The 17,687-nt window shown below is 37.1% G+C and overlaps 1 protein-coding gene across 1 annotated transcript; it reads right to left on the bottom strand.

Annotated features, from left to right (window-relative positions):
- Positions 1 to 439: 439 nt before the first annotated feature.
- On the bottom strand, positions 440 to 16,339 carry LOC114310797 (disease resistance protein RUN1-like). Its single transcript, XM_082910659.1, has 4 exons — positions 16,130 to 16,339; positions 2,295 to 2,527; positions 1,177 to 1,412; positions 440 to 1,050 (listed from the first exon to the last, which is right to left on the bottom strand). The coding sequence occupies exons 1-4, from the start codon at positions 16,337 to 16,339 to the stop codon at positions 440 to 442; spliced, it is 1,290 nt and encodes a 429-aa protein (XP_082766785.1).
- Between the last annotated feature and the right edge of the window lie 1,348 nt (positions 16,340 to 17,687).

Raw genomic sequence — 17,687 nt, forward strand, 5'->3', positions numbered from 1 at the left:
CAGTTTGTATGGCTACGTCTTTTGATGTGGCAAATGACTATAAAGCTAGAATATATGGGAAGGTGAGATAAGAAGCTTAGACGTCGTCGCTTTGGTGGATGACCTTCATAAAGCATTGTTGACATGTCCAGAAAATCACCAGAATTGTGTCTTTTTTCATTATTTACCCCCCAGGATGAGTTATCTTGGTTTGATGCATGAATGTTGAGGATGAGACCTTCAATTGTTTTGTTTCCCTAACAAAATAAAGGACCATGTAAGTATGCACACCAACATAGGAACATACAAGCAAATAAATAGCATATAATTCTTACACTTTTGTCCACCAATACATTGAAGGCATCTTTGTGATGCCACAGTCTGCTTCTTTTCTCGGGTTCGTCAGGTGACTCTTGTCGTATTACTTCTCATGCCATGGCTTGAAGCAACTGATATGACGTTAGCTGTTATTTTCATCAATTTTTAAGAGGCATTTATCAATGAAATTATTAATCCTTACTCTTGTGTGAAAATCACACCCATCTAGTATTGTAATAATGAAGTCTTTGTCTTTTCTAACAAAGAAACAAGCAATATCTAGGAATAGATTACTGTCATGGTCATCAAAAGAGTAATAACTTATTTTAAGTTTTTCAAGGATCTGGCTATCGGAAATTGCTTCCAATTTCTTTAAAGCACTTTCCCACACATCTACATTTCTGTTGTATAACAAAGAGCCCAAAACTTGAAGAGCTAAAGGCAGCCCTTCGCAGTACTGTACAACTCCTTTTGAGTGCTCCACGTAACGTTCAATGGGATGGTTTTGTCGAAAGGCATGCAAACTGAAGAGCTCAAGTGATTCATCATCATTTAACTCCTTAACCCTATGTACCTTATACAGTTTTTGTACCGTCAACAATTGCTTGTGTCTAGTTGTTATGATAATTTTACTTCCCGAATAAAACCAATCTTGCATCATGAGTACCGCATTTAATTGCTCCACTTGATCCACATCATCAAGCACAAGAAAAACTCTTTTGCAGCATATAACATCTTTGATCTTAATAATCCCTTCATCAACAGTTCAAATTCTTTTCTGGTTTCCCTTCAAAATATCCTAAACTAGCTTTCTTTGCAAATAAACTAAGCCATTGTGTTGTTCTAATATTTCCTTAATATTTGCAAGAAAACTGCTACCATCATATTTGTTGAAGTTTAGATTGTAAACTATTTTGGCAGTGGTTGCCTTCCCTAGCCCACTCATCCAACATATCATCACTATGTTAACATTAGTTGATCCATCTTGTAACCAAGAATTAATTTCTTCTATACGAGAATCAATTCCAATTTGATAGGGGCCTATACTCAAGACTGTGCGATGCAATTTATTCGCAATCTCCTTCACAATTTTCTGAATAAATCTTGACTCATGCCTTCAAACAACAACCAAAAAGGAAATATCATAGTTTCCGTGTCATTAGTTGAAAAAGAATAAGAATTCAAATGTAAAAAAAATAAAAAAAAATAAAAAAAAATGAAAATTCATGATGATTAGATTTAGCCACTATAACTTGAATGCACACAAAATTAAGTAAATGTTATGATTCTTAATTTTGAGCAATAATCCTAAAACGCATGCAATTTTGAAGTTAATATTACATGAAAAATATTTTTTTGATAAAAAAAAATCAACGAAAAATCTAAATTCATACATAAATCACAACTCCAACTTGACCAACTAATTTTTAAGCCAATAAGTCCTTTTTATTTTCACAATAAATATGATATTTACATTTTTAAATTTTACCAACCTTTTCCCAACTATTTGTTGTAAACCATTTCATTCTATTTCAGTATTCAAACTATTTGTTCTATAATCTGCCTGCCAAGCAATTAGTTGGAATTTTCATGGTGAGATGCGTAACTCTGGGGATGGTCTAGGTAAAACGGCACACTGATGCCATTGAACACCATCTGATTTTGCAAAGTTACTAGAAAATAGACAATGCTTTTGGTAAAAATTAAAATGCATGTGAACTTTTGAAGAAAAAAAGGAGAAAGCCTTGACTATGTTTATTAATCTAATGCAAAATTTATAGTACTCTTTGAGTCATAGAATTTCAAATCTTAGAAAAAGATATTTTCAATATCTAGTCTCTCTTCAAAGAGACATTATCATATGGCCTACGTATACAACTTTCCATAAAGGTTGTGTTGGAACTTTTGATTGCAGATAATTGAATAAATTTGTTGAATGATGTTTGCGTGCTTGATCAGGATGGTGCCTAACCAATAAGTTAGAGAAAATTGTGTACCCATCTTCTAAGATCATCCCTGTCAAATCCGCAACTTTTCTCATAGCTTCCCTCCATGTCTTTATCTTTGCAAGCCTCTCTTGTTTTCTATCATCAGTCTTTACCTCAAATCCCTCCATGTGTTTTTCAAATGTTTCTGCAAAGCTCTCTGTTTGCTTCTTGACATGGGATGGATCCACATGGTAGAACATGGGAAGTATTATATGATTGACAGTTCTCTTGCGTTCAAGTATCTTCACAAGTTCATTAAGGCACCACTTAGAAGATGCATAGTCTTTTGACAAGACAACTATTGAAATTCTCGATTCTTGGATTGCCTTCTTTAGGTTTGATTCAATTTCCTCTTATCTCTCAAGTTCATCATCATCTCTAAACGTGTGAATTCCTACATGAATTAAAGCTATGTAAAGGTGATCAGTGAATGTCCTGCGGGGATCTTCACCCTTGAAGCTGAAGAAAACGTGATAAGAAAAACGAAGCATTGATGAGGAGGCTCTTTGGACTTTCACAGCAGTCTTGGAACAAAACTCGCTATATTATATGGATTAAGAACCTGAATAGTTCAGTATGCAAAGACACCATTGGATGTATATCATAAAATTGGATAAACAAAACTCATTAGTATTACAAATTTGGATTAAGAAAAGTCAATGAAGTTCCAAATAAAAACCAAAGGCTACAAAGAAATGTAAGATAACAGATGAGTTCAAGAATTTTACTTGAGGGAGTAGTATGTGAAAAAAAAGACATTAAAAAAGAACAATTCCCTTTGTTCTTTGGAACACTCTTGTTTTGGTGTTAACTAATTACCACTTCATCTTAACTATCAACAACGAACTATGAATCTTTGGATATAACTTTTTCCAATTCTAACCTCTTTTTTTGTGTGTGTGTGGCCGTTTGAACAGAATCTAGCCTACTCCTAGAAGGTGAAGCCACAAGTATCCAGAAAACTTATCTATCCTTTTGTAGGGAAGTTGAGAGTTTTATTGTGATATCCCTGTTCCATAATATGTTAATTGGTCCTTAACATGAATATGATTATGTGTTTAATATGATTTTGTGTGCCATTATGTGAAAATATGTGATTTTGAATTTCTATCTATTCACCGCAGGAATATCTGTTTGATTGTCTGCTTTGGAAATTAAATTGAAGACCTTATCGGCCACAGAAACCAAAATTGACTACGCCATTACGATTGGCATAATTTTTAGAGCCTACGGTGAAATTTAATTGGAAATTGATTAAGATCAGAATTAATTGATTTAATTGATGAATTAGTGCCAAATTATTTATTATTATTAAATTGGAATTAGTGGGGTTGTTGTAATAAGGCACTACACCCTCAATTCTCTCTTTATAGCTTCATTTGGCTGATTTGAACCCAAAGAAGAGAGAGGGCCGGCTATAGAGAGAGAGGGAGAGAATTGTGTAATCTTGGCTCAAGGTTGGGGAATTTGAAGATTAAACTCAAGAAATTGTTATAGTTTGGAAGATTGAGCTCCTACGTAAGGGAATTCATGAGCTTAATGTTGTAAATTGTGGATTCAAGTTTGATTCATGGTCAAGAACATGAATTAGTTTGATTATAAGGAAATTGAGTTGTATTTGTTGAATTTAACGTCAATAGATGCATGCATGTAGGAAATTACTATAAATTTCCATGTTTGAGCATAAAGTATGTAATCCATGTTGAGTTTTGGTTAACGACCATGTATTTGATCGTCTCTTCACCAATTAAGCTGAGGATATTGTGTATATTTCACATGCAAGTGCAAATCATGGGAGTTTGAGTCTTGCTTGTTTGAATCTAGTGTGTTGGTGATGAGTTTGAGTTAATTTGAGACATACATGTGATTAAATTGTGAAATTGAGCTTCATTGTGTTGTAATTTGGTGTTTACACCACGTTAGAATATGTATATATGAAGTTTGAGCCAAAATCGTGCATTTAGAACCTTTGAACATCAAATTGAAGCTCAAGAACATGTTCTGGATTTTCCAGAATTTTGATGTCCGCTCAAGAGGGGAAACCGCTGCTCGAGCATGAAATTCGTGTTCCCAGTATTTTCTGCAGACATGGTGTCTGCTCGAGTGGGGAAGTTCACGCTTGAGCGGAAGCCATGTAGAGAGGCCTTCCGCTCGAGTGCCAGAGTTCGCGATCGAGCGTAAATTTGACATATCCAGTACTTTTGCAGGCCTCAAGGGTCCGCTCGAGCGGAGAAGTCCACGCTCGAGCGGGGAAGTCCACGCTCGAGCGGGGATCCTGTTTTCTAAAATTTTGAAAAGACATTCTGTGTTTCATTTTCTGTTCTCTTTTACTTCCAAGTACTCTTAGGCATGCATTGAGTATTGTAATTGAGTTAAAGAGATAAGAATGAAGCCTAAAGAGGAAAATATGAATTTAGAACAGATCGAATTGTTTGTGACCCTTTTGTGTTCATGGAATGTGTAGGGTTGAGCTCCAGGACAAACCAACCAACTGATCACTGTGAGTAATATCTTAACAGAGATATCTAAAATATGTTGTTGTCCAATTGCTTACTTCTATGTAAGTTTCATAAGTTCATTGATTCGATTGGTGGACAATGTTTGCTATACCAAATGAGTGGGCCAGAGGCCAGTCTGATCTGAATAATAGAATAAATGGGCTAGAGGCCGTTTTGATATGAATGGATGGGCCAGAGGCCATTTTGACATGAATGAATGGGCCAGAGGCCGTTTTGGCCTGAATGGATGGGCCAGAGGCCGTTTTGACACGAATGAATGGGCCAGAGGCCGTTTTGACATGAATAAATAGGTCGAAGGCCGTTTTGACATGAATGAATGGGCCAGAGGCCGTTTCGACATGAACGAATGAATGGGCCAAAGGCCATTTTGTTATCTGAATGGGCCAAAGGCCATTTTGACACAAATGAAAGTTTGAATGGGCCAAAGGCCAGTTTGTTTGGAACCGCAGTCACTTGACCTAAATTGGGTATATATGTTAAATAGAAATAGGAATTGGGCCTAAGGCTGTTTGAAGCATGTTGTTCTATATATCATCTGTATAGCTTCTTTAATTGATATTATTCACTGGGCCTTCGCTCACGCTCATTCATATGCTTGTAGGTGAGCCAAGTGAAGTCCAAACCCGACCCCAGTGAAGTCTATGAGGAACAACAAAGGTTTTGGAAGAGTCAGCCCTTGTGTCTTACGCACGAGGCCCGTCTTCGCCCTTTTGTTATGTATTTATATTCTCTCATATTGGCGAAGACTTTGCATCTGTTGTATATAGTCGTGATGGGTTGACTTAGACTTATATGATCCTGTTTGTACAGAACCTTATGTAGTACATATTTTGTTGTGAGTTATTAATATGCACATGTATGGTTTGTTATGATGTGCCATGTAAGCACAGCTCTATGGACAAAGTTTTAAATTGCTTCCGTTTGACCCCCATTAACTCTGTTAAAATACGTTTGGTTTGGTTCAAGGCCGTAGGTAATCTCTTGATTACTGGCCGGTTATGTCCTTAACCCACGGGGGCGGGTTCGGGTCATGACATAGTGGTATCAGAGCACGAGTTAATAATTCACACACTTATCCGAAAGAGCAATAAGCGTCTAGAAAAGATCTAGGATGCATTCATATGATAAGTGTGAAATTGAAAGCATCAAGAATATGCTTAAGTGTTTTGATTTGAACAATTATGTGCTATAAGTTGTGATTTACTTGCATTGTAAATTATTTGACTACATATGCTCTCTAGTATATGCATATTTGTGGAATTTTTGTATAAAGTACAATGCAAGTTTAATCAGATGGTGAGACCAAGAGGTGATGAGATAGAGGAGTCCTCTACTGCCAGAATAGGCCGAATGGAAAAACTGATACAGGAAATGGCAGAAGCTTTGAGGTAGCAACAGGAGCGGCAACAGCAGTGGCAGCAACCACATCCGCCACCTCCACCTCCACCTCCGGCACCACCCGTGCCAGATAATCAGAATGATGATCGGATAATAGCTCTCACCAAAGAATTCAAAAAGATGAAACCACCACAGTTCCATGGTGGATTAGATCCGTTGAAAGCCGAGGCATGGGTTCTCGGCATTGAGAAATTGTATGAAGTGTTCTCTTGCTCGGAGACATAGAAAGTGCTTCTAACCACTTTTATGCTAGAAGACGAGGCAAGAAGATGGTGGATGTTAATGCGAGAAAATCACAAGGATATTGATTGGGTGAAACTTTTGGAAATCTTCTATGACAAGTATTTCCCGCAGTGTGTTCGGGACAGGAAAGTAGCAGAGTTTATGGAACTTAAGCAAGACAGTATGACTGTAGCTGATTATGAGGCCAAATTCACTGAATTGGCCAGGTTTGCACCACACGTGATTGATACGGACTATAAGAAGGCGAGGCATTTTGAAGGTGGGCTTCGAAGCGACATTTTAGAAAGAGTGAATGTTTTGAAGCTAGAAACCTACATTGGGGTGTTAGACAGGGCCATCATATCAGAGGCTAACATAGCTAGACAGGCTAAGCCAACGACAGAATGGAGAGGCAACAAAAGGCAAGGCTTCTTTTCAAAGAAGAAATTTCTGAAAAAGCAAAACATGGGCTCCTCAAATACTTTGAATTCTTCCCGAGACACAGCTCCCATGTGCAACATTTGTAGCAAAAGGCACCATAGAGTTTGTTACCGTGCATCAGGAGCCTATTTCAAATATGAGAAACAAGGGCATATGGCCCGAGATTGTAATCAGAATGGTGGAAAGATAGCTGCTAGTTCCACTGCATCGATCCCAAAGCCGGGAAATACTTTGAGATCTGCTACCACTGGGAATATCGTGAGACAGGGGAGAGTTTTTGTGCTTGTTCCGGGCGATACACGGAATGCCAACGCAGTTGTCTCAGGTATTATTTCTATATGTAATCAGGATGCTTTTGTGTTAATTGACTCCGAATCCACACACTCTTTTGTGACATATGCATTTGCATCTAGACTGAATAGACCCTTAGAATTACTGCCATATCTGCTATGTGTGTCTACTCCATCTGGGGAATCTGTATTGTGTGAATCTATATACAGGTTTTGTGATATGCGTGTTGAGGATGCTATCCTATATGTGGATTTGTTGCCCTTGAATTTTAGGCATTTCAATGTAATTTTGGGCATGGATTGGTTGACCAAATATGGTGCCACCATTGATTGTGTGACAAAACGGGTTGTGTTTAAACCTCCATAACATAAGGAGATTGTGTTTGTGGGTAATGGGGTAATGCCTCCAACTTATTTGATATCTGCAATGAAAGCATGCAAACTAATCAGGAAAGGGTGTTAGGGTTATTTGTGTTATGTGTTGTCTGAACAATCTGTGAATGTTGAATTAAATGATATCCCTATTGTTAGAGAATTTGCAGATGTGTTTCCAAATGAATTACTAGGGGAATTGGTAGACAGGGAGATAGAGTTTACTTTTGAAACTGTGCCAGGCACCCAACCCATTTCTAAAACTCCCTACAGAATGGCTACTGCCGAAATGAAAGAATTGAAAGAACAGTTGCAAGACCTTTTTGACAAGGGGTTTATTTGACCTAGCACTTCGCCTTGGGGTGCACTAGTATTGTTTGTGAAAAAGAAGGATAAAACTTTGCGTTTGTGCAGCGATTATCGAGAATTGAACAAGGTAACAATAAAGAACAAATATTCCCTACCCCGTATTGATGACTTATTTGACCAGTTGCAGGGATCACAGGTGTTTTCTAAGATTGATTTGAGATCCGGGTATCATCAGCTGAAAGTTAAGGCAGAGGATGTTGAGAAAACCGCATTCAGAACGAGGTATGGACATTTTGAATTTCTTGTTATGCCATTTGGAGTGACTAATGCTCCGACAGCATTTATGGACTTAATGAACCAAATTTTTAAAACCTACCTTGACGAATTCGTTGTGGTTTTTATCGATGACATTTTGATATATTCTAAAGATAGACTTGAACATGAACATCATTTGAGAACTGTCCTACAAATACTTCGGGAAAGGAAATTATTTGCTAAACTAAAGAAATATGAGTTTTGGTTGGATGAAGTTGTTTTCTTAGGGCATGTAATCAACAAGGAAAGAATTTCAGTGGACTCGTAGAAAATAGAGGCGATTGTGAGTTGGCCTACACCGACCAATGTGACAGAAGTTCGTAGTTTCATGGGCTTAGCTGGGTACAACAGGAGGTTTGTGAAGGACTTTTCGAAATTAGCTGTGCCTCTTACCCAATTGATACGTAAAGGGCAATCATTTGAATGGAACGACGAAAGAGAATCTGCCTTCTATGAACAGAAAACAAGATTGGCCACTGCACCAATTTTGACACTACCTTCAGGTACGAAAGATTTTGTAATTTTCAGTGATGCGTCTTATAAAGGTTTGGGTTGTGTGTTAATGCAGAATAGAAAATTTATTACTTACGCCTCCCAACAGTTGAGGCCACACGAGAAGAATTATCCAACGTATGACCTAGAATTGGCCGTAATTGTTTTTGCTTTGAAAATCTGGCGGCATTATTTGTATGGAGCAAAGTGTGAAATCTACACGGATCACAAAAGTTTGAAATACTTTTTCACACACAAAGAGTTGAATATGCGGCAGAGGAGATGGCTAGAATTGATAAAGGATTATGATCTGGAGATTCAGTATCACCCCGGGAAAGCTAATACAGTTGCTGACGCCTTGAGTAGAAAATCAACGGGGAGTATGGCTTGTTTGCTTACTGAACAGAAAGAGATCTTGTAAGATTTTGAAAAATCTGAAATTGAAGTGGTAATGTGTGAACAGGGCGGACTGATAGCCGCTATTACAGCCGAGCTGGCAATCATTGACGAAATCAAGCAGAAGCAGAAAGAGGATGAATTCCTTAAGAAAGTGATTGATGAATTTGAAACAAGTCCGAAAGCAGAGTTTGGCATTGAGAATGAAGTGTTGAGATTTCGGAACAGAATGTGTGTCCCAGATATTTCGGAACTAAAGAAGAGGGTTTTAGATGAAGCCCACAGATCCGTATTTGCTATGCATCCGGGTAATAATAAAATGTATCGGGATTTGAAACAAACCTATTGGTGGCCTAAAATGAAGAAAGAGATTGCAGAATATGTGTCCAAGCGTCTTCAATGTCAGCAAGTCAAAGCTGAACATCAGAAACCAAGCGGTCTACTCCAACCTCTCCCTATTCCTGAATGGAAGCGGGAGCATGTGACTATGGATTTCGTTGTTGGCCTACCTTGGACTTCTCGAGGTATGGATTCTATTTGGGTTGTAGTTGATAGACTGACTAAATCTGCACATTTTCTACCAGTTAAAACCACATTTAATGCTTATAGACTGGCTACCATTTATGTTGATGAGATTGTCCGTTTACACGGAGTTTCGGTATCCATTGTGTCGGATAGAGATCTGAAATTTGTATCTAGATTGTGGAAGAGTTTGTAGGAAGCTATGGGAACAGAACTAAGATTCAGTACTGCATTCTACCCACAGGCCGATGTGCAATCATAACGAATAATACAGACTTTGGAAGATATGCTTCGGATGTGTGCTTTGGACTTTTAGGGGAGTTGGGAAGACTATTTGCCACTTACAGAGTTTGCATACAATAACAGCTTCCACTCCAGCATCAGTATGGCACCATATGAGGTTTTGTATGGTAGAAGGTGTAGATCACCTATTTGTTGGACAGAAGTCGGGGATAGAGCTTTACTTGGGCCTGAAATTGTGCAAGACACTTCTGAGAAAATCAAGATTATTTGGCAAAGGCTCAAAACAGCTTAGGACCGACAAAAGAATTATGCAGATGTTCGGAGAAGACCTCTTGAGTATGAGGTTGGTGACCATGTGTTCATCCGTGTATCTCCGATGAAGGGCCAAGTCAGGTTTGGAAAGAAGGGCAAGTTGTCGCCTCGTTACATTAGCCGTTTCAAATTCTGGAAAAGCTTGGCCCAGCTGCCTATAGAGTTGCTTTGCCACCGGGATTCGAACAAATCCATAATGTGTTTCACGTGTCGATGTTGAGGGGTCACCTCCGAGACCCGTTTCATGTGATTGATTATCACCGGGTAGCTATTGATGAAAATATGGAATACGCCGAATGGCCGGAACGAATTGTTGACCGGCAAGTGAAACAACTGAGAAGCAAGTCCATCCCAACGGTGAAAGTGGAATGGAAAGAACATTATGGGACGGATGCCACGTGGGAAAAGGAGGATGAAATGTGCCTACGCTATCCACATTTGTTTCCCGACGAAGGTAAATAAGTTTGGAGGACCAAACTTCCTAAAGGGGGGAAGACTGTGATATCCCTATTCCGTAATATGTTAATTGGTCTTTAACATGAATATGATTATGTGTTTAATATGATTTTGTGTCCCATTATGTGAAAATATGTGGTTTTGAATTTCTATCTATTCACCGTAGGAATATCTGTTTGATTGTCTGCTTTGGAAATTAAATTGAAGGCCTTATTGGCCACAGAAACCGAAATTGACTACGCCATTGCGATTGGCATAATTTTTAGAGCTATGGTAAAATTAATTGGAAATTGATTCAAATCAGAATTAATTGATTTAATTGATGAATTAGTGCCAAATTATTTATTATTATTAAATTGGAATTAGTGGGGTTGTTGTAATAAGGCACTACACCCTCAATTCTCTCTTTATAGCATCATTTGGCTAATTTGAACTCAAATAAGAGAGAGGGTCGGCTATAGAGAGAGAGAGGGAGAAAATTGTGTAATCTTGGCTCAAGGTTGGGGAATTTGAAGATTAAACTCAAGAAATTGCTATAGTTTGGAAGATTGAGCTCCTAAGTAAGGGAATTCATGAGCTTAATGTTGTAAATTGTGGATTCAAGTTTGATTCATGGTCAAGAACATGAATTAGTTTGATTATAAGGAAATTGAGTTGTATTTGTTGAATTTAACGTCAATAGATGCATGCATGTAGGAAATTACTATAAATTTCCATGTTTGAGCATAAAGTATGTAATCCATGTTGAGTTTTGATTAACGACCATGTATTTGATCATCTCTTCACCAATTAAGTTGAGGATATTGTGTATATTTCACATGCAAGTGCAAATCATGGGAGTTTGAGTCTTGCATGTTTGAATCTAGTGTGTTGGTGATGAGTTTGAGTTAATTTGAGACATGCATGTGATTAAATTGTGAAATTGAGCTTCATTGTGTTGTAATTTGGTGTTTACACCATATTAGAATATGTATATGTGAAGTTTGAGCCAAAATCGTGCATTTGGAACCTTTGAACATCAAATTGAAGCTCAAGAACATGTTCTGGATTTTTCAGAATTTTGATGTCCGCTCGAGCGGGGAAACCGCCGCTCGAGCGTGAAATTCGTGTTCCCAGTATTTTCTGTAGACATGGTGTCCGCTCGAGCGGGGAAGTTCACGCTCGAGCGGGGAGCCATGGAGAGAGGCCTTCCGCTCGAGTGCTAGAGTTCGCGATCGAGCGTAAATTTGACATATCCAGTACTTTTGCAGGCCTCAAGGGTCCACTCAAACGGGGAAGTCCACGTTCGAGGGGGACCCTGTTTTCTGAAATTTTGAAAAGACATTCTGTGTTTCATTTTCTGTTCTCTTTCACTTCCAAGTACTCTTAGGCATGCATTGAGCATTGTAATTGAGTTAAAGAGATAAGAATGAAGCCTAAAGAGGAAAATGTGAATTTAGAACGGATCGAATTGTTTGTGACTCTTTTGTGTTCATGGAATGTGTAGGGTCGAGCTCCAGGGCAAACCAACCAACCGATCACTGTGAGTAATATCTTAGCAGAGATATCTGAAATATGTTGTTGTCCAATTGCTTACTTCTATGTAAGTTTCATAAGTTCATTGTTTCGATTGGTGGACAATGTTTGCTATACCAAATGAGTGGGCCAGAGGCCAGTCTGATCTGAATAATAGAATAAATGGGCTAGAGGCCGTTTTGACATGAATGGATGGGCCAGAGGCCGTTTCGACATGAATGAATGGGCCAGAGGCCGTTTTGGCCTAAATGGATGGGCCAGAGGCCGTTTTGACATGAATGAATGGGCTAGAGGCCGTTTTAACATGAATGAATGGGCCGGAGGCCGTTTAGACATGAATGAATAGGCTAGAGGCCGTTTCGACATGAACGAATGAATGGGCCAAAGGCCATTTTGTTATCTGAATGGGCCAAAGGCCGTTTTGACACAAATGAAAGTTTGAATGGGCCAAATGCCAGTTTGTTTGGAACCGCAGTCACTTGACCTAAATTGGGTATATATGTTAAATAGAAATAGGAATTGGGCCTAAGGCTGTTTGAAGCATGTTGTTCTATATATCGTCTGTATAGCTTCTTTAATTGATATTATTCACTGGGCCTTCGCTCACGCTCATTCATATGCTTGTAGGTGAGCCAAGTGAAGTCCAAACCCGGCCCCAGTGAAGTCTGTGAGGAACAACAAAGGTTTTGGGAGAGTCAGCCCTTGTGTCTCACGCACTAGCCCGTCTTCACCCTTTTGTTATGTATTTATATTCTCTCATGTTGGCAAAGACTTTGCATCTGTTGTATATAGTCATTATGGGTTGACTTAGACTTATATGATTCTGTATATACAGAACCTTATGTAGTACATATTTTGTTGTGAGTTATTAATATGCACATGTATGGTTTGTTATGATGTGCCATGTAAGCATAGCTCTATGGACAAAGTTTTAAATTGCTTCCGTTTGGCCCCCCATTAACTCTGTTAAAATACGTTTGGTTTAGTTCAAGGCCGTAGGTAATCTCTTGATTACTGGTCGGTTATGTCCTTAACCCATGGGGGCGGGTTCGGGTCATGACATTTATCCCAAAGTTTGAATAAAGGCCAAGAGATAGAAATTCATCTGGTCAGTATCTTTTGCTTTAACTTGCTTGTGTGATAAATGAGCTAAATTTGGCCTTCACTTTAAAAGCTCATCCGTTTGGATGGCAGAAAAGAAAAGAAAAGAAATGATTGTGTTTGACGAGCGTGTTTGGATGGAGAAGAAAACAAAGTATGTGATATAGGTATATGGGTGATATTTTGCACTCTCTCTCTCTCTCTATGTATTTTTATTATTACTTTTTATTGGCAAAAGAAGTAATATTTTGTTAAATAAATAAAACATTACAAGAAGGAAAGGAAAGCATGAATAGGCATCAATTTGGGGAAGCCAAATCGCTTAAATCCAATTTGATGTGACAAACACATTTGGTTGGCAAGAAACCAACGAAAAATAACAAAACTCCCAATGAAGACTAAACTCTAACACCCAAAACCCATGCAAATTCTTTCATTCAATACATGTTTAAAATCTCCAAAACATCACTTTGAGAGCCTAATCAACTTATAACCAATCAACTTGTTTCTTACCAAATTGCACCACTTTTAGTGAGAAATGAAACTTCTAAGTACTCTTTCTCACTACAAAATAAGAGAGTTCTCTTTCTCGCTATTTCTCATGTTTTTCCATCTAACTTATAAACCAAACATAACAAAAAGAGTTCCCCCCTCCCCCCATTATTTCTCACCAAATCACTCTATCCCAACAGAGTGTAATTTTCTGAATTTAGCTTGTGGCAAATAAGAACTCAACTTAACTCGACGCCATTGATTCATAATCCAACTAATTTGAAATTAAAAATAAATAAATAAAAGAAAAAAGAACTGCATAATTGCTTTACTCTTCAATTATGAGATAACAAAAGAGAGTAAGTTACTGAATTTGGATTTATCAATATTACACTCACTCTTTATATGAAGACTGGTTTTCCTGTAGCCTATGGAGCATGATTGAACAGTATATATAAACACATATTAGTAAATCATAACCTTGAAAAGATTTTATCAAAAAATTATTATAGCAACACATCAACAGAGAGAGTAAACTAAACTAAATCCCAACAAAAATTAAAGCTCAGATCAAGGTAGAGAAAGAAAAGAAATTAATATACCAAGTCAAGAAGGGTCAACTCCAAAAGAACAAACAAATGAACAATCCCCTACAGTTCCAGTATTTGAGTGTTGAGCAATTCCTTCAAGATTCTAAGAATTATGTGCTGGTGTATCTATTTTTAGATAAGAAAAAATATAAATAGAGAGTGAATAGAAAGAGAAGAAAGAGAAGAAAGAGATGAAATGATGAAAGAGAAAAGAAGAAGAAAAGAGCACAAAAGAGAACAAGTTTAAAGGAGGGAAAGCCTGGAAAAGTTATGGGAAATTATAAATAAATTAGGGGAAACAAAGGGTTGAAAGCAATTGCAAAAATATGAGATTTGCAAGTCACTTTGAATTTTTGGTGCAAATAATGACAAGTTAGTTTTTGTAATTATTATTACATCTTTCAGCTGATTTGCAATTGCCCTAGTTAAAATAAGAGAAAATCTCAATGCCAGAATCGACTAGAGGCGTTCATAGATCGAATTGATCCGGTTATAGAATAAATTAAAAATTGAATCTGTTCCTATGGTTTAAAAAATTTAAAATCATAACTGAACCATTAAACTTACATAACCAGACTAGATCTTAACCATAAAAACTTGCTTGGTTTGGCTTTACGATTCTAGGAATTTTATATAACAAAAAAATGATAAGTATTTTATAATAGTAGACAAAAATTAATCTAAGTAAGTTGGTTAAAGCTTGTCAATTTCATAGTCTAGATTAGTATTTGAATCTTACTAATAACTTCTATATTCTTATTTTCACATACAAAAATATTAAAAAATAATGAACAATTATGTCACTTCTATATTCTTATTTTTACTTTATTATTTGAATAAAATTTTAGCTAACAAGCACCCATACAGTAGTAAAAGATATAATTTTTTTTTTTAAAAACACAACATTTTCCACCAATTTTTTGAAACGTTTTGAATTTAAATAAATAAAAAAAATAACTTTTTTACCAATTTCAAAGTACTTTTAAGATTATCATTACCATATTATTCTAATATAAAATTTTGTATAATATTTTTTTTATTTGTGAATCATTGTCTTTTGTTAATAAAGCTTGCATATTAATCATGAAACTTCAGACCCAGTAACAATGAACACTAATTAAACATACATTATCTAGTGGATTTGATAAGCTATCAGATTTATCAGAACAAGGTCAAGCATCCAAGTCACAGCTTGCAGACGTTGAGTCATAGTCACAACATCATCACCAAGCACACCGGTTCCACACTAATTAAACACATACTATAAGAATTTACATATTTGCCGACCACTTTTGCCGACCAAAAAAATTTTTGTCGTAAAAAAATGACATTTGCCGACCAAAAAACATTTCGTAGCTAAAAGTTGATACTATTACCGACTAAAGTAATTTTGTTGCAAAAAGGTGATTTTTTGCGACCAATTTAAAATATTAGTCGCTAAAAATGATGTCAGGAGGTGAAAAATTGGGCGGGAACAGTAAAATCTTTTAGCGACTAACACAATTTAGTCACAGATATCAAAACGACATTGTTTTGATATCTAAATGCACTGGTAGACAATGGCCGACCAAATTTTAGTCGTTATATGTTAAGATTCTCCGACAAAAACAAATTTAGTCGCTAAAGGTGAAATTGTTTTTAGTGGGATATATATCACTGCCCGTGTTCTTTGTTTACAACCATTTGTTCAAACCTCTCACACAGATTCTCCTTCACCACCAAGCCTCACCTCACCGCAGACCACCACCACCGGCATAGATCGCCACGGCCACCGCCGTAGATCCCCACTGCCGTCGATGATCCTCCTCCGTCCTCCGCTGGTGCCTCTCTCTCTCTCTCTCTCTCTCCTAAACACCCACCGCCGTCAATGATCCTCCTCCTTCTCCTCCTCCTCCACTGGTGCCTCTGCCAGATTCGAGAAGATCATCGAAATCTAAATCAGATTTGAATCCTAGGCTGAGATCTAACCATCGTGAGCGATCCACAGCGACGCAATGGCTTTCAAATCCTATGACAAGATCGCCGATATTTGCGACGACCTTATCTGAGAAGGCACATACACCACCCATCCTTCTATTCTATTATTGATCTCTCTTCTTATCAAACCCTAATTTACTCTCTCTCTCTCTCTCGCTCTAGGTTTCAACGCAGGGGATTACATTCCAGGACGAATGGCCCTACTCGATTCATCTTCTAGGCCACATTTACATCGACGACATGTGAGTTGATTTGGTATGATTGTGTTGTTTAGTGTCATTGATTTGGGGTTTTACGATGGTTTTAGGGTTTATGTATATATATATATGTTTTGTATTGTAGCAGAGAAGTCTACTGGGATTAACTATGGTTGTAAATCGATCCCAAAGAAGAAGTTCATCAATCATACTGGAATCCAGGTCTTTATTTTCTAAATTCGTTTCAGAAATTTATTTACATTTGTGAAATTTTGGTTGACTTTTTCTTGACTGAAATTTGGGTTTGATTTGTTCTAAATTGATTTTGAAATTTTCAGATTTTGTGATTTGTTCTTGAAAGCTGCCCGTTGAAGCTCTTGGGAAATTTGGGAAATTTGGGTTTCATCGTTCAGCTTGGAAGCTGCCCGTCAAAGCTCTAGTCCTGAAACTTTAATTGGTGTTTTATGTCGATCTTGCTTATTTAACATTTGTTTGGTTGCCGAGAAACAGAGCAAAGGGATAGTGATTGCATCTATTAGTGTTTTTTTACAAAAATGGAAAGCTCTCTGCTCTCATCTTCTCCTATCTTGATTTTATTTATTTGTTTATTTTATTTCAAAATACACTCTCACTAACCAAAAACAAGTTTTCTTTTTATTTCGAAAATGATGTCAGGAGATTTTGCCAAGCTACTGGATATGGGGGTACTGTTCAGCGCCGTGAGGTGAGACTCAATCTCATGATTTTCTGTCCAGAACTTTTTTTTTAATCCCTCATAGATGGTATTTGAAGTCCTTAGTATGTTTTAGAGTGTTGAAGAAAAGATTGCTCGCCATGCTCAAGACGGAACACGTACCACCAGGTAGCAACTCTTCGTTGTCAATATTATCAATTAGTACAATGGTCAAAACTTTTTTCCATTTGTGATAAGAAGTAAAGCTTATAAGGTGGAATTATATGTTTTGCATTTTTGCAATTTTTTTTTTTTTGCAGAGATTGATTTGTTTATATATATATATATATACGTATATATTTATGCTATTAATTAAAAGTTGCAAGAGAGGATAAGTTTGACAGAGACTAGAGCGGGAGAAAAAAGCTACAATTTATCTTTTGTTATTAAACGATATCAATGAAGTTTTACAACAACACTGATCAAGTTCTATAGTACAAAAGAACTGATACATTGATTAGATGAACCCCCATATTTGCTTCCATTTGTAACATAGCATAGTTTCATTCT

This window comes from Camellia sinensis, chromosome 2, assembly GCF_055761805.1.
Source record: "Camellia sinensis isolate YWXY chromosome 2, ASM5576180v1, whole genome shotgun sequence".
In the NCBI taxonomy this organism is placed as follows: domain Eukaryota; kingdom Viridiplantae; phylum Streptophyta; class Magnoliopsida; order Ericales; family Theaceae; genus Camellia; species Camellia sinensis.